This window comes from Echeneis naucrates, chromosome 3 (genome assembly GCF_900963305.1).
Source record: "Echeneis naucrates chromosome 3, fEcheNa1.1, whole genome shotgun sequence".
In the NCBI taxonomy this organism is placed as follows: domain Eukaryota; kingdom Metazoa; phylum Chordata; class Actinopteri; order Carangiformes; family Echeneidae; genus Echeneis; species Echeneis naucrates.
This window is the reverse complement of record NC_042513.1, coordinates 21,561,285-21,579,448: the sequence shown is the minus strand read 5'-3', so window position 1 is coordinate 21,579,448 and position 18,164 is coordinate 21,561,285. Positions and strand designations below refer to the sequence as shown.

At 41.0% G+C, this 18,164-nt stretch overlaps 1 protein-coding gene across 4 annotated transcripts in view; it reads left to right on the top strand.

Annotated features, from left to right (window-relative positions):
- Positions 1–18,164, top strand: part of esrrga (estrogen-related receptor gamma a) — a 53,758-nt gene that overhangs the window by 24,427 nt on the left and 11,167 nt on the right. For 2 of the 4 annotated variants that reach the window (XM_029498016.1, XM_029498018.1), the window contains 2 exons: positions 3,345–3,455; positions 6,074–6,256. In XM_029498016.1, coding sequence (XP_029353876.1) covers positions 3,345–3,455; positions 6,074–6,256 — 294 coding nt within the window. Of the gene's footprint in view, positions 1–657; positions 667–3,344; positions 3,456–6,073; positions 6,257–18,164 lie in introns of all 4 variants that reach the window. The other 2 variants (XM_029498019.1, XM_029498017.1) reach the window with 2 other exon arrangements.

Below are 18,164 nucleotides of genomic sequence, written 5' to 3'. Positions count from 1 at the left end.
TATTTTAGGTAGAATAGGTTATATTCATAATAATTCTCTGTCTCACACACACACACACACACACTGCTCTGTCACACAAAGAGGTCTGCTTTCATATTTGTTTCTGTGAGTGTGCAGAAGATGAAGCAGTAGTTTGAGCAGAGGTGGACACTTAGTTGACATAATAATTAAAGCATATAATTAGTGTTTAACCTCTGTGGGTTTTCATGGATCTTTCCTTTTCTCTCATTATTCTATCCCTATCTCTTTTCATTTTATTAATCCTTACTTCATCCTCTCTTTTGTTTCTCACTTCATTTTTTTTTTATTCTCTTTTCTTCTTTTGTTTACAGCCACATCCGTTACTTAGTCCCCCCTCCTCCTCTGATTTTACAACCTATGTATGCTCCACTCTTTGCCCCTCTGGTCTGGTCTTTCTTTTGCCATAATCTCCCATTAATGTTTTTCATCATTTCTATCTAAATTTTATTTCTTTTGTCTCATCTTTTTATTTCATTTCCATTCCCTGTTCAATTATTCTGTTCTCCCTTTTTCCCTCTTTACATTTTTATTTTTTCAATCCTTACGTTTCCTCCCCCTCCACCCATTTCCTCTTTCTTTCCCCCTCCTCTCCTCTTTTGCCCATTCTTTATGATTTGAAGGCTCATTTGTTAAAAGGTGTGAAGCGCTCTCACTCTAACCCGATCCTCTTCCTGTCTTTTTTTTTGTGGGCTTTGGAAATATAATTTTCAATTTTTAATTTGATTCATTTAGATTTGATCATTAATCAGTGCTGGAAGAGAGTTAATTTGGTGGAAAATAGATGAGGTAGTTAGAGAGGGCTCTTTATGAAGTGAGCTCAGCACAGCGCTGAGTCTTTTAGTTATAAGGAAAAGAGAAATAGAAAAATTGCAAGTTTGCACAGCAGACCTGTGCATGGTAAGAAAAAAAGAAGTGTGCCCGAGAGACACGACATAGAAATAAAGAATAGTTGTCATTCACAATCTGCTTCCTTAAAATGTATCAATCATTTTGTGGAGTAAACACCATTGTCGCTCATAAGAGTGTCAACTTCTTCCAGACACGGCGTTGTGTTTTTGTTTTTTTTTTGTTTGGTTTTTTTTTGTAGTAAAATAATGTTATTGCACAAAGAAAGCAGACAATGGATGAGGCTGTTTGAAATCTACCACTGGTACAAGAAAAAAGATTATCTAATAGATTATCCTTTAGCTTATCTAAAGGCTCATTTGATAATGCAATGCCAAATTAGCGTGTTGTAGTGTATTTACATTTACAGGAAGTGTGTATGCGTCCTGGTCAGGTGATTGTATGTTTTCAGTTACCACATTTGATTAAATTTTCCTGACTTTATTCAAAATTTAATTTCAGCGGCCAAAAAAAGTTTACTTTCTCACCAACGATGACCGAAAGTAACCTGTTGGATATTTTTGTCTACTACTGTGTCACTAAAACGTCAATTTCGATCATATGGGCACATATTGTCACACAATATGTGCCCATAATATACAACACACATTGTCGTTCCATTTCCACTTTCCACTTTCCATTGCGTTTTTTAACTCTTGTTTTTGCATTCCCTCGGCTTACCCAAACACAATGAGGGTTTGGGTTAGAGGAACATAGATGAGCGTGCAGTGAAAAAAGTGTGTGTGTGTTTATGTGTGAAGGAGAAAACAGAGAGGGGATGTGTGAGTGGGTTTGTACCCCCTGATGTTCAGAGTTTCTTGACCGTTTGCTGACACTGGCCCCCCCACTGTACCTGGACTGTCAGCCCTTCTGTCTACCTTTCTCAACATCTCTGGCATACAACCACAGACACACACAGACCAGCACGAAAATGTGTGTCATGCTCGGTTCACCAGGTAAAATGCTGCCTGTGTCAGTTTGAGGTTTTCTGAATGAATATACATTTCATCCAAAAAGCTTGAACACTGAATAAAAGATTCGTTGCGAACACCTACAGTTATAACCACTTGCAAATATCGAATGACCAAACATGACCCTGGCATTTTTTCTTTTTTCTTTGTCGCAAAGTTTTCTGTGAAATCTTTCTGACGTGCTGTCCTGAATGTGGTCAGCATATTTTTCAGATGATTTTAATCTGATCACTTCTTTTGTCCTTTTCATTCTCTTTTTCTTTCTGTTGATACATTTAAATCAAATCCTCATTGTTGGGAAAGGTTGCCCTTTCAAAACAGTGCTTCTCTTAAAGTTAATATTATTTTTTGCTTTAATTTCATATTGTTGCCGTGTAGTCTGTAGCTGAGCTTATTGTCCTCAACATCTCCAAAAATATTGCTTTGCTCATTAAACAACAGTATTTTAATCTGAAATCACTTACTCACTTGCCTCCTAACTGAAACATGACAATAGCTATAAATTATCCACAACACAGCCACATCAAAATACCTTTTCCTTTTTCTTCCCTCAACTTCTAATATCAGTCACCCAAATGTTCAGTCTTGGGATAGCTCTCTTTATTATCCTATGTATCCTAAGTATACATGGTGTTCTCTGCGTCTGTTGAGCAATGTTGATTACCACCAATTCCATTAACTCTCAGTTCACTTGTTTTTATTCCAGTAACACTATTACTGTTGCTTGTGTACATGGTAAATGTTAAGATATGGTTAACTGAAACAAAAGTTGACATAGAGTAGCCAAACCTTTTTTCATTTATTGCATAAACAGTCAGATTAACACGTTAAAATCATTCAAAGTGCAGCTATTTTGGATCAGTTTCACATGTTCACTTCTGTTTAACGTTATTTACAAGATAATAGTGCCAGTTCATTTTTAAAACATTTAGCAACCCTTTTATGTTCCTCCTCGCCTCTCCTCCTCCAGGGTGCATGACACCTCTGTCTTCCTTATCCATCTTTAAGTGGTAACCACGGTAACATCCAATCCCCTAAGAGATGGGTCTAATTGAATTAGGAGTCCTTTGTGTCAATTAATTAACTAGATAGAGAGAGACAGAGATGGGGCAAGAGACAGGAAAAGAGTCAGAAACACAGACAGACAAAGTGAAGGAGCGAAACAGAGAGAGCGGGAGACTGCCCCTATAAATTTGTCTTGTTGTAGAATAAAAGAGGCAAGTGAACACAAAAGTTCCTGCATGTTCAACATGCACACATCCACACACACGTGCACTGCTGAAACAGTACAAATATCACCACTTAACAGAGATATGGGATGTAACCTTCCTTCACTCCACACTCCCTTTCTTCTTCAATGCTCTTTTTTGTGTGTTTTGTAGTCCAAGTAAAGAGAAAAAAAATCAAAATATTGTGAACTATATATTAACACCTACTTATTTCTACTCTTTTTTTTTTTTTTTTTAGGTGTTCGTCTCGACAGGGTTCGTGGAGGGAGACAGAAGTATAAACGCCGGATAGATGCGGACAACAGCCCGTACCTGAACCCACAGCTGGCTCTACCCCCCAAGAAGCCATGTAAGAACCAACACACACACACACACACAAATTGCAACCAATAACAATGTGTGGAACAGCTTTTCTATTTAAAGTCAGATAGGGATTCTTTAGGACAGGACAAAATACCGTAACACATATTTGTACTGGACTACATATGTGACTTTGTGTAAAAAGGGAACCAGGATGAACGATAGAAACAATTCCAGTTAAAGCTTCTTGTAACACTATGCACTCACCGTGTTCATGTAATAGATCTGTCTTTAAAGACCAGAACAACAAAGGGGCCTATCCTAGTTAGTATCTATCCTAATGGAAACAGTTGGACAATAAAAACGATGAAACACACGCACACACAGACTCACAAACACACACATAAATAGACACAAGGTAGTGAGAAGGCCATCTGTTTAAGACCAAGTTTATCTCCCTGTGTCTACTGCTACCAGTTTGGGGTCATAACATTTTATATGTGTAATATTTCACTATAAAGGTACTCATTTAGCACCGGCTGGATTGGCTGTGTTTTTTTTAAGAATAAAACTATCGCCAAAGACTGATGATTGAAAAATTAACAAGGGAGAGAGCAGGTGAGGGTGACAAGTGAGTGAGAGAGGGGGAGGGGCTAAACTTAAATGAGAAGGTTTCTCAGAGCGGGAGGGCGAGAGAGAGAGAGAGAGAGCGAGAGAGGAAGGGGGGCAGACCAGCCAGAAACCTAATCCGGATTAAATCCAATCTGGCAAGCACATCAAACTAGAGTTAGCTCTCTAGCTAACCGTCTGGGTGCATGCACAACCACACAACTGCACGCACACACACAGACAAACACAAACAGTGCAGATTGAGCAGTGTTTAGCAGCTTGGTCCCCAAAGCCCATTTTGCTTAAAGCTGGAGCATATTCTGCTTTAGGCCAATATGCTGAGCGGCTACACAACAGCTTAGTGGGACTTCTGCACTACTAATCATTGAAATGATGGGATAATGTGTGTGTGTGTGTGTGTGTTCGTGTGTACTGTGAATGTGTGGAAATATTTGATTGTCTAGACAGATTATTATTTATGTCAAGCATTTGTATCATTTTGGTGGGTAGTTTGAACCTGAGTCATTTATGTTGCAGTCACAATAGTTAATCCCTATATTAAATATATTTTGATAATATACAGTATTAATGATCACAAATATGTCTCTCAAGGTTCAGATTTCCTCCATCTCTTCACATCTCTTCATTCCTTTCTTTCTCACTCACACACAGTCAATACAGAGAGAAAATCTTTCTGTCCCTCTGTCTCTCTCTCAGAGAGACGCACACAGCCTATCTATCTGTAGCCCAATCCCAAGCCTCGGCATCCGCATTGATTGTATGAGAACAGAACAATAGCCCAGGGTTTGGAAATGGGCTTCCATTGATTCTAATTAGGGAAACATTAAATAAGATTTACCCACAGATACTGCAGTGTGACTGGGGTTGGTTGGTTGAGCTCAAGTGAGAAGAAGGGTGGAAAGAATATATATATATATATATATATATATATATACATCCTTCTCTCTCTCTATGTATATAAATAAGTGTGTGTGTTTATGTGTAACAGAATTGGGGGCGGAGAGAATCAGATCAATACATAACCCCCACCCAGTCCACTCCCTTTTACTGTTTATCCCTATCTAGCTGTCGCTCTCTCGACTCTTCCTGTCTGTCTTTTACAATCCGTCCACAGCTCCATTTCTACCTGTCTGCCTTCTCCCAATTTTTGTCATTGCTTATCATTCTGTTTTCCTTCTCCTCCATCCTTCAGCTCTGTCTTCATCTCCTATCCTCTGTTATTATTCCCATGCTTGATTAGTCGGTGGATTAATTTGGAAGCAGGGTATCAGTCTGTTACTAATGGGCCATAGAGATCTCATCACCACATGTCACTATTACCAGCTGAGCTGTTTGGCTTTCAGTATTATCTTTTCCTTCTGTGTGCATCAGCGAAGCTTCTTAAGGCTGTGATACAAAACACAACACTTTGGGAAACCTGAATTACCCGCAGTAATCGCCTTTAATCACACCTTGGAGCATCTCTTCATCTGGAACCATTTCAATAATTTTTTGATCTTTTGTCAAGTGCATTTTCATGTTTAGACCTGCCAAATTACTGGAATCTAAGTATCCAATTATCTTGTGCTGGATTGTTACACAAGACATCACAAGACATTGTAATCAAGCACCTTCACCCCCAAAAAATGTCTGAGACCATCTTTAAAAATCACTTTCCAGATACTATTTGACTCATATGCATTCATTTTGAAGTTATTGCAACATAAATGTGACAATTTGAAAGGTTTAATTCTACAAGGTTGCTTGTTCATGTTTGTATGCAATATACATTAAATGTAGATAATAGACAGTGTACTAAAGTGTGTTCATTTTAAACAATATATGTTGTTGTTTTTTTTTTTCTTCAATGTCCATATCAGATGCCTATTTGCTAAATGAGGAAATATCTGTAGATATATATGTTCATTTGCAGGCCATGTTGTCAGGGACACCTGATTTTTGCACCAGATTGGTGCGGAACAGATTGTAGCCTAATGTGGCAAAAATTCACCATCTCTCTGTCTCTGTGTCTTTCTCCTTGTCTGGTGGTCATGTCAGTTGCCTTTGGCTGCCTTGCAGATAATAAAATCGTCTCTCACCTGCTGGTGGCCGAGCCAGAGAAGATTTACGCCATGCCCGACCCAACAGTACCCGACAGCGACATCAAGGCCCTGACTACACTTTGTGACCTGGCAGACCGAGAGCTGGTGGTCAACATCGGCTGGGCCAAACATATCCCAGGTGGGGGAAATAATGCTGAATCCTAGCCGTCACACTGAACCACTCACTCCATGTTGAGACCTTATCACACACAGAGGGCAACACGGAAGATTTCATATGCACACATGCATCTGCAGATGCAGACGCACGCTGTGTGACTTAGCAGAGAAAGGTATAAGGTTAAAATCAGACGCTCTGGAAGCGGTTCAGCGACATGATGCACAATGTCAGCATGTACGCACAAATACACACTGCTGAGGTGTGACCTCTCACCCTAATCCTTACACCCAGACAGTTTGAACTATTGACCCCCCCAAGACACACACGCACACACACATACACCCAAAGACAGACTAAGTGCTGCTACAGCTTGATGACTACAACATAAAAATGTAATGTAATCTTTTTAAAATGACAGAAAGTCCTCTCTTAATCTGTCAAAAATGAAATTTGGACTACAGGTTCATAGAATTTCAATAAAAGAAAATAAAATACCACAAAAGAGGAAGACAGAGAAAGTTGAGGGGAAGAGATGAGAACTCTTCCCTCCGTTTGGTTTGAGTGAGGGATCCCACTGTGACAGCAGAGAGGAAGGAAGCACGTTGTCTGAGATTAACACAGATTAACACCAAGGTTAGCGCCATTGTTGAGTGGAATCACCCCGTTCCCACTGCTCCAATGAGACACAAAAATACCACTCACTCAGCCGCATTCATCTACAGCAATAAAAAGTCAATGAAATCAGTAGCAGCGTCTGCAGATGATATGTGTTATATCATTCATCTTTTACCACGTATCCGTTTCCGGGTCTCAGAGGCTGCGGAGCCAATCCCAGCTCACCCTGGGCAGGTCACCAGTCCATCGCAGAGACAAACCACCACTCACACTCAGACCTACAGACAATTTAGAGTCACCGATTAACTTCAGCATGTTTTTGGACCATGAGAGTTAAAAGGAGTACCCCGAGGAAGCCCACACAAGCACAGGGAACACATGCAAACTCCTCACAGGGAACTGAACCTGCAACCTATATCATATCAATAAATGTGAAAATAAAAGATAGAAAAAAGAGATGGAGGGTGAGAGAGAAAGAGAGATGGGAATATACATAGTGTTGTGTTAGTGTATTGATCTATGTGCTGCCATATGGACAGTAAGTAGACATATATATTGATCCACATACCAAGTATAGCTCTTTGAATATTTATTTTTCTCTTTAAAAACAACATATAACCTAATTTCAATACTATCTCCTTTCATATAATTTCTCTGAGCCTTTTATTGTTTATTTTTTCTTTCTCTTTTAATCCATTTACCTGCAACCTCTGCTCTCTCTCTTCACCTTTGAGATGCACCAACTGTACACATACACAAAAAAAAAAAAAAACCCTTACAAACACACACATGGGAGAGAAACCAACAGCGCAAATTAAATTTGATTTGTTGTTTTGCATTGTCTTTGCCTTCTCTTTTGCTCACTCCTTTTACATGTAGGTGGACTGAGTTAGCCAGGTTATGTGCTGGCCTGTGTGTGTGTGTGTGTGTGTGTGTGTTTTGTGTGTGTGTGCAGCTTTCTGTGTGAAGGGAGTGAAGCGCAACGATTGCTTGGCGGAGGAGAGAAGATGGCGTGATTAGATGAACGAGAAAGGCAATCCACTGCTCACAGAGAAAGATAGAACTCTTCATCTTCCAAGTGTGTGTGTGTGTGTGTGTGTGTGTGTTTGTGAGATGTGAACACCTTATGAAATCCTCTCTGTTTACAACACTGAACGCTGATCTAATACTCACACACACACACACACAGACACATACGATGTACACACTCAGAGAGATCTACGGTTCACTCAGGGTGGAAAGGATTGTCAGAAAGAAATACGACTCCTAAACATTCTTTATCAGCCTCTTACACAAACACGCACACACACACACAGGTGCGTGGGCACACACACACACACACACACACACACACTCACAGCAAACAGAAAAGAGTCTTGAACAGAACAGAATAGACCTGTTAACCTTTTTGCAGCCGTCTTGTTTCACATCTTGTCGTGTGCATGCCCATGTGCGTGCGTGCGTGTGTGTGTGTGTGTGTGTGTGTGAGTGAGTGTCTGTGCGTATATGTGAGAAACACACACACACACGTCTTTGCTCGCCATGGTACAGTAATTTTTTTAATCAAATTGATGGAGAGAGACAGAGAGACAAAGAGAAAAAAGAGGCAAAGAGAGGAGAGGTGAAGCCAATTTATGCTTCATGATATGGCTGCGCAGCTCTGCGTATACACACACACACACACACACACACACACACACACACACAGAGAGCACATACGCGTGCACGAGCTGCTAACAGTGGTAACAACGTGTCAAGGCGAGCGCCAGGCAGCTAATTTGAAGTCATTAGATGTCTGCCGTACTGGCAACAATTTGTTACGCTCACACACGCACAAACACACACACACAAACACATCACATAGACACACTGAGTTAAGAGCCGTCTGTGGATAGCGAGGAGGCTAAATTGTAAACTAATTTAAACATCACTCAGCGTTAGAGAGGCTGCCTGCAAGACAGGCCCCCGGATAACAAGGCGAGGGTCTGTGTGTGCGTGTGTGTGTGTGTTTCTAGTCGTGTTTGCCACACAGAGTTGCCCAACCTTCGAGACTTGTGACAGTGCACACACGGTTACACACATGCACATACATCAAAATGTCTTTGATTGGTTCTTTTATTCTAAAGGCCTGTGAGCGTGTGAGAATGTGCGCACGCTTATTTCCATACTGATATCGCTTATATGAAAACATTTGATGTGTCATTAGGAGAGCAAAATGAGGTTTCAGACACACTCTGTGTCTCTTGTTACCCCACAAGGAATGGAACACAATTGCATACATGCCCATATGTGTTTGAAAGAGACACAGTGTATGTCAGTCGATACCAACACAATACAGACGAGACTGAGAGGGCTTTTGCTGACTCAAACTGTGTGCAACGCACACCTGCTCACATACAGAATATAGACAATGTTGCAGCAGTAAAGGGTCATCTTGAAAACTGTGCATATGTTTGAATGTCATTGGAGTTATAAAGAGGGTGTGGACGGCTTTACTGTCCAGTGATCTGATTTTAATAGATCTCAGAGAGAAAACTCCTATCAGCCTGTGTGTGTGTGTGTGTGTGCATTTGTGTGTTCGATGGAGGAAGGAGGAGGAGGCCAGGTGAAAGGAGGAGGAGGAAAAGAACAGCAAATATTTAAACAGAAGAGAATGACAGAGTGAATTAAAAGAAAGGCCATTCAAAACGAGCCATTTATCTGTCTGTAGAATGACTCTCTCTCTCCATCTCTCCATCTCTCCCTCTCTCTCTCTCTCTCTCTCTCTCTCTCTCCATCTCTCCATCTCTCCCTCTCTCTCTCTCTCTCTCCATCTCTCCATCTCTCCCTCTCTCTCTCTCTCTCTCTCCATCTCTCCATCTCTCCTCTCTCTCTCTCTCTCTCTCTCTCTCTCTCTCTCTCTCCATCTCTCCATCTCTCCCTCTCTCTCTCTGTCTCTCTCTCTCTCTCCATCTCTCCCTCTCTCCCTCTCTCTCTCTGTCTCTCTCTCTCTCTCCATCTCTCCTCTCTCTCTCTCTCTCTCTCTCTCTGTCTCTCTCTCTCTGTGTCTCTCTCCCTCTCTCTCCGTGTCTCTCTCCCTCTCTCTCTCTCTCTCTCTCTCCATCTCTCCATCTCTCCCTCTCTCTCTCTTTCTCTCTGTGTCTCTCTCTGTGTCTCTCTCCCTCTCTCTCTCTTTCTCTCTGTGTCTCTCTCTCTCTCTCTCTCTCTCTCTCTCTCCCTCTCTCTCTCTCTCTCTCTCTCTCTCTCTCTCTCTCTCTCTCTCTCTCTCTCCATCTCTCTCTATAATAACGAAATGACTACCAGGCACCCATGCTAGCAGCCCTTATCTAGACTCACAGACACAAAGGGAAAGACAGACAGGCGAGCACTTGACTTGACGAAAGACTAGAATGAACGAACAAATGAATGAATCAACGAATGAGAGCCAGAACCTATAACACAGTCTATTTTACCAGAACCAGGGCCCTTGCCATTAGTGCTTTTTTTTTTTTTTTTTTTTTTTAACAATCCCCACCCCCATCCTTTCTTTATTACAAGAAAGAAATTGCTCTCGGTTCACCACCACCCCCCCCCCACCGACTTCCACTCTACTATTCTCTCGCTTCACTATCTCCTCTTACTTGGTCTTTCTTTTCTAACAGTCTTTGTCTCACTCTCTTTCTTTCACTCCCCTTTCAATTTTGACACTCAGGATAAGCGGTCTATGTGTCGGCAGTAACAGGGTATGATTGAGCTGTAAAAATGAGGGAGGGAGGTGGACGAGGGCCGATGGCTGACCGTTCATTTAATCGCTCTTTATGGAGATATGGGAGAAGAGGTTTGGTTGGTGGTGGTGATAGGACATAGTGAAGAAGGAAGTTCTCTTGCTTCATGTGCTGCATGCGTCCATTTGTCTTTTTTCTTTCACTCAGTTATTAGTCTGTCTCTTTATCATTTCCTCTTCTCTTTCCTGCTCTTTGTCTTTGCCCAGATTTGGTGATGGGGGTGTTGATGATTGCTAACCCCTTTTCTCATTATCAGCATCTGCTTCTTGTTTGTGTCTGTCAAGACCTTTCTTTCGTAACTTTGGTGAATTTTATGTGAAGTTTATGATCATCAGTGTTCTCATCTGATCAACTAAACTGGTCGGACAAAGCTCCCAAACGTACTTTAAACCACCCACAATGCTTATCCCAGAATGTCTTTCTTCCTGTCTTCTGTTGAGCAAGTAAGGTCATTCCTATCCAGGAGAAAACCACAAGACCTAATTCCCACTGCATTTGGAGTTCCTCAAGGCTCAATCTTAGGTCTCCATAAAAAAATAAACATACCATAATAAGTCTCCTTATTTTTCTTTTTTTTTTCCCTCAACAAATGTAGTCCAAGTTCTAGTTTTACATATTACATGTTACGCAAATTGAGGATTGTTATATCAATGATCTGTTATTAAATTATATCCTTTTCTCTGAAGAGACTTCAGAAAAGGACTGAAAGAGAATAGTGAGTTGTAGGATGACATTTAAAACAGAATGTATACGGGTGAAGGGAGAGGACCTCAGTCGTAACCTGGATACTCCCACAGAGCCTTTAACACAATACTATTCTGACCTGATTGCTAAATATCCATCACCTCTTCAGCCTCTCTCCTGACCTTGCTCTCTCTGCCTCTGCCTCCTCCCCGCCTCTCTCTCTCTCTGCTGTATCCTTAACCTCTTCATTATCAAGTCAACCTCATCTCTCAACGCCTGGCCCCTCCTACACTCCCCTTCTCTATTCATCTCTCGGAGCCTCAACCAGCCAGTTATTGTCATTTTCTATCTGTATCCCAAACGACAATATTGGACAATCTTTCTCGTGTCCAACTTGAGTGCAAGATCATGAAGATCATGAAACAGAACCAATCAACTCAGTCAACCACTCATTCAAATGTGCCTTCAACACCCAATAAGCAAAGTTCTCTCTAATCTGCTTTGCTCTTTCTCTTTCTGCCATATTATAAATGGTTTTCACTCAGAGATTTAGTCAACCAGACAGGCTGTTCGCCATTCAGGCTGCCAGACAGTCAGTTGGTTATTTAGTCAATCAGTCAGTCGGTCAAGTAACTAAACAGCCAGTCAATCAGCCTGAAAGACAGGCAGTCATTCACCAAATATTGATTAATAGAAGTGTCCTGCTCCTTTTAGCAAATCAAATGTTGAGCGTTAGCAGCCAAGGGGAACCTCTGCATACACACACGTGCACACATACGTACACTGACGCTCACACCCCTGCCTCTGAGAGTGCAGCTCACTAAATTAACACTGACACACATTATAACACTTCACAATGAGCTTCAAGAGATGCAGAGCAGGAGCATGCATTTGTGTGTGTGTGTGTGTGTGTAGACTGAGAGAGAGGAATGTAAAAGCTTAGTCTGGCGGTGATGTCACTCTACTGCCCTCCTTATTAAGTCTGGTGATGTCATCAATCAGCAAATAGGTTTTTGGGCTTTGGGTCAGAGGGTGGTAAATCAGAAGAGAAACATCTTTCTGCCACCACACACGCTCAGATCGTATGGTTAAATCAATGAGCTTTATTGGCATGAATCTTCTGGGACGTTATGGCAGCCTAATTTCTGTGGGATTTTAATTGTACCTACTCTCCATCATTTTTTGCATGTCTCACTCTCAAAGCTATTATCGTTTGCTATAAAATACTTTGTCTGGAAACACATGTACACGGAGACTCATGGAGACAGACAAGGAAACAAACACACAGGCAGCATTGTCCCCATTCTGTCTGCGAAGGCTAGTTCACCTCGACAGTCACAGCATGCTGGGTGCCTTAACACACAACATGCAAACATACATTGACAGTTACAGGTGCAACGCAGTTAACGACAATTTCCAAGCAAGCACTTGAACTTGGGGCGTCATATGGCTTAAAACGTCTACGTAAACTTTGTTTATTCACGAAAAGGTTCAAACGTGAAAGGGCAAAATAAAATTGCAAATTGTTTTCGGTTATTTCGGTCTAGTTCTGATAAATTGATCAAATAATACACTTTTTGGGTAAATTAAAGTTGCTTTGAGTCGACAGAATGTAACCAGAATAAATAATTCTTCAGCCAGCACATAAAGCAAAGGAAAACAAATCTACTCTTCAGTCATTTTTGTTTCGTTTAATTCAGAGTTCTTTTTTTTAATCATCTTTTGCCCAGATGTCTGAAGGATGTAGAAAAAACAATGAATAGAAAACTTAACTGACAGCAGCTTGTCTTTTTCAATAACAGTGCTGATTCTGCCTTTTCCGTATCCTAGTGAATTCAAGTGATAAGTACAACTTTGTTAGGATGTGATTTAGATTTAGAATCTGAATTTGATTTGTCTTATTTGAATAGTCAGTTTTATCTATTTTGTGCTCTCTCATATGTATCGTGGTGTGTGTTCCCACTAGCTGCTGATTTTCTCTGATCTCTGTTGGCTGTGTTAGATTTCCATTTCATCTCTTCGCTGAGCAACATAACACATTTAGAGGTTGATGTCTTGGTTTCAAGTATGTGTGCTTGCTTGAGTGTGTGCGTGTGTGCTTGTCTGTTTCATTGTCCACTTTGGTGCATAAGCAATCTCTTATTTTTCTTTCTCTTGCAGCCCATACAAACAAACACAGCCCTGTTTGCAGATGAAAATAAATATTGATGAAATCAAATTAGGAAAAGAATATTTGATATCTGAGCTTAATGTTTGGATTAAGTTGGGCTTTCTTTATTGGATTAAGCCTCTGCGTATTGGAAGCATTTCATCAATATGAGAAAACAGAGGAAGGAAAACATTATACTTTTTCCTTTTCGCCAATATACTCTAATATACTGATGTAGTCATGACAGGACACAACGCCTATCCACAGTATTTTGCTATTAATAAACCAATAACCCCATATGAAGCTGTGAATAGTGTCTGCAATAAATAAAAGGAAAAAAAGACTTCAATCTATGCTTTCAAATTCTTCTCTGCATTTTGTGATGCAGGTTAGTTTAAAAACACACACACACATATGGACTCACATATTTGGTCTCCAAGGGCACGTTCAGTCTGTGTTGACTCTCCTGTCTGTTCAGTGCCCTGTGTTTGTTTTGTCATAACCATGTTGACAGTGTTTCTATGACGATGTGCCTATAATGACACTCAAACATAGGCAGACAGCTTTAGGCGCCTACTTTAAAAAGACACATTGTTTTGCACACAGGTGCAACGAATAGATTCCCACAGAGACCGGTGTTTCCTCCATCAGGTCACACCTTGGTGGTGACACACACCTTATGCCTTTAGAGGAGAGCAATCTGACACATCACACAGACGAACACACACGTACACACAAGCTGCTTCACACATGGTACTAGCTGTCACTGTCAGTGTAACCACATCAGAGCTGAATATAAAATGAAAAGCAGAAAACACTCAAGTCACTTAAAGAGTAGTGGCAGCCTGTGATTGTGGTGTGCTGTGCATAAAGAAAATGTCATTCACCATCACCAACAGAGGCCCCACTAACTTCAGACACCTGAACAAGTGAATTAAATATTTGTATATTAAAAAGTACGCTGATTTTAGGAGTGGTGAGTGGTGTCTGGTGAAAATCTTCTTTTCCATAGATTGCAGTCATTAAAAGTAATCTTAATAATTACATTCTAATTTTTAAATAAAAAAAATAGTGACATGAAATGAAAGTCATTCAGTGAATAGATGTGTTTCGTTTCAAGTAAAAGTGAGGAAAAAAACACAAATATTGAAGTCGTGAGATTTACACTCAGCAGCCCATTGCTGTTTTTCTCATTAGTGTGATTACATTAGCAAATCAAATTTGTCTATGAGCCTTTGAGACACGGCCTGCAATCTGAATACACTGTCTAATCTGCATCAAATAATGTCTGTCACAGATACACTCACACACACACACACAGCAGAGAAGTCGCTCGCATGGGCATTCACATAAGTCTGCACACGAACACATACAGCACTTCAAGCACACATCCGCAAACAAACAAATGTACACATACACCAAATTGTAAAGAACCACTAACACACTGTGGGCGTGCACGGTTGCACACATATGCAGACATGCACAGTTTTATAATGTGACATCAGCTGAGCAGTAACAAATAAATCAGCACACCATCTGAGCCATCATCATCTAAGTCATCACTAGCAAACAGTCAGCTTTTACTACTTTCAATTTGCTTTTGTGTTTGTGTGTTGTGTGTGTGTGTGTGTGTGTCCCTGAGAGAGAGATGATGTGATGTGATGTGATATGATATGATATGATATGCTGGCGGGGCATAAAGATAGATGATCATAATTACGCACAGGCCAAACTCCATTTCAAATCATCATCATCCTATTCTATCTGTTGGAGCGCACATGTACATACACACACACATACACACACACACACACACACACCAAAAGTAATATAAAGAGTTCACACACATACAGAGATTCACACACACACACACACACACCTATGCATGAAGCAAATCTAGTGGAAGGAGGGACAGGCTTGTCATGGTATTACATTATTTCTTTCGGTTCATGCAAAGTTCACAGACAAGCATGAAATAGTTATTTTCTCTTTCTCTCTTTCTCTCTATATTCATTTTTTCTATGTATCTATTTACCTTTCCTCGCAGTTTGTTTCTGTAGCTTCCATTTTCTCCCTTTTGTTAATATCTTTTCCCTTTTCTTTTCCTGCTGACACCGTTCCTTACCTTCCTGTTCGGTGTTCTGCCCTCACCCGTGCCATTTGTCTTCCCTTCTCCTTTTGTTTATGCTTCGTCCTATCTTTGTTTTTAGTCCTCTCTCCTCTGCTTTGTGCCTGATGCTCATTCTTCTGTCCCGTTCCTTCTTCCCCTTTCTCCCTCTTCTCCCTTTCCCTCTCTTCCATCCATCGTTCTTAAATAACAGTCCAGAGGATTCATCCCTTCCATCAGAGAATAAGCAGGTGGGAAAATAGGATTGGAGCGTGCCTGTCACCAGCAAGGGAGGACTTATGGCCTGTGTGAACATAATCATGTATACATACCCCGACATACACTCACACAAACACACACATATCTATCTATCTAGCTATCTAGATAGATATGTGTTTGTGCGAGAGTAGATAGATAGATACAAAGAAAAGGCCTTTCTTACAGAAGACTCTATTATCAACACTCATTTTTGTTTCTCATTTCGAAATCTATTTTCATTTTCATGTGTTTAGTTGAATCTGTTTTCTTTCTGACTGTTTCTTTGGTTGTGGAACTTCTGGAGCACTTTTTCAATGATGCACATCGTGCAACACTTCATCCTTATACAAGTGTGTCTCTTGCCACCTGCTGTATGGTGAAGGGCCATGGTCTGTGGTCTCACTGTGCGATCGCATACACACCCAAAAAAGACACACAGCAGTAATAATGTGTGTATTTTTGTGTCTATTTAATAGTGATGGGACGTTTCATCTGCAGGCTGCTATCACAGCTGTTTGCCTTATTGTCTGGTCCAGTACGTGTGTGACTTTGAGTGTGTGTCTGCGTGTGTGTGAGAGAGTGCATGCGTTCTTCGATTTGTGCACTTGTGTACAAACATGTTTGTTTGCCAGTGAGAGGTTGGACACATTTCTCTCACACACTGTATATGATCACTGCATACTGACATTATGTACACATGCAAGTGTGTGTGTATTTTGTGTGCGCGCGTGCAGTCCATCAAACCACACACATAGCCGTACCAAACCATTGGCTTGGTTGCTGATGATGACATATGAGTTCCTGGCCTTGGTAATGGCTGTTAAATCTCATAATTACACGCTTCTTTATTGCAATGCATAATGACCCCGCAGCACTATTGGACAATTAATTAAGATTTTCAGCCCAGGCTTTTTCAGGCCCAGATGAGGAGGTGGAATGAGGTCTAATGTTCTTGTCTTCAAGCTAGGACATTAAGGCATGGCGCTGTAGGAGAGAGGATCGTCTCTGTGTTCATTTGTTTTCATCTCTGTCTTTCCTTCAGTGTGTGTATGTCTCTGTCTCTCTCTCTCTCTCTCTCATTCTCTGTTCCCCCTCTCCTTATTGCTCCAATTGTTGAGCCCGTCCTCTCAACGCTTGTCCTGGATGATGATATTGGAGACCATATCTCTAATCTGTGAATGGTAAATTAATCCCTGTGGAGTTTCTGCAGTCCTCTCTCTATGGACAGCAACAGAGGATTAGAAAGATAGAAACAACACAGTCTCATAATCTCATATGCAGACACCAGCACTGGACAGGGACCATTGAGTTTTGTTTTAAAGCCACAAACACCAAGTTTCTTTTCACGCATCGAAGATAAAAAAAAAAAAAAGCAATATCATTCTCGAGTACCAGCAGTCTGCAACATGTTTCTTTTAAACTTTCTACTTTTGCTTGTCATATAAGAAGTAAAAATAACTCTTTTAGAAGCAGCACAGCGCTGTGGATTCTGTCTTTTTAGGGGAATATGTTGTAGGAGATATTTTTCTGAAAAAGATAATCCAGCAAGAGATCAATAAGCTGTCAGAACCCAGTTAATTGAACAAACTGGGGAAATGAATTAAACATACATAGATAGATAGACAGAGAAAACAAAAAAATGTTTGCCAGCAGTGTCTGTGCATGTGTGTGTGTTTGTGAGTGTCAGAGAGGGACAGACAAACAGATTTGGTGTGTATAAGCTTCTCACCTGTGTGAACACAGACACACAGAGCGGCCCTTCCTGCCTGCATCAGCATTGTGTTGTAGGAAGAAAGGGTAGGATGCAGCGGTAGATGATGATAGGAAGATGGATGAATTCAGTAAAAGACAAAATAAACAAAAGCATCTTAAACAAAAGTAAGAAAAATGACTGTACACAATGTTTATTTCAAGAAGCAGAGTGGACCATTGTCTCTGGAGCGGTCCTCTCCAGTCTGTATAGAGTCAAGAAGCTGCAGCCCCAGTGGGGCTGGCAGTAGCACATGTCCACACACACACACACACACACACACACACAAACAGTCCTATCCACACACCCCTTGACACGGCCCTGGTGGAGCTAGGAGTGGGTAATTAAAATGTAAATATTGATATTTTACTATTTGAAATAGCTCCACTGCAATGCTCTTAATGTCACTCCATCTGTCGTCTCCACGGAGACTTGGGGTTGCCCCCAACGACCGGCTGCCCCCACCCAAACAACCCAGTCACAGCCACAGCTATTAACACTCAACGGCCATCACTGCGTTGCTGCGTTTCCATTTTGGGTCTAATTAAGTGTTAAATATTAGCACCCGCAACCACAGAGGCAGCGCACACACACAGAGATGC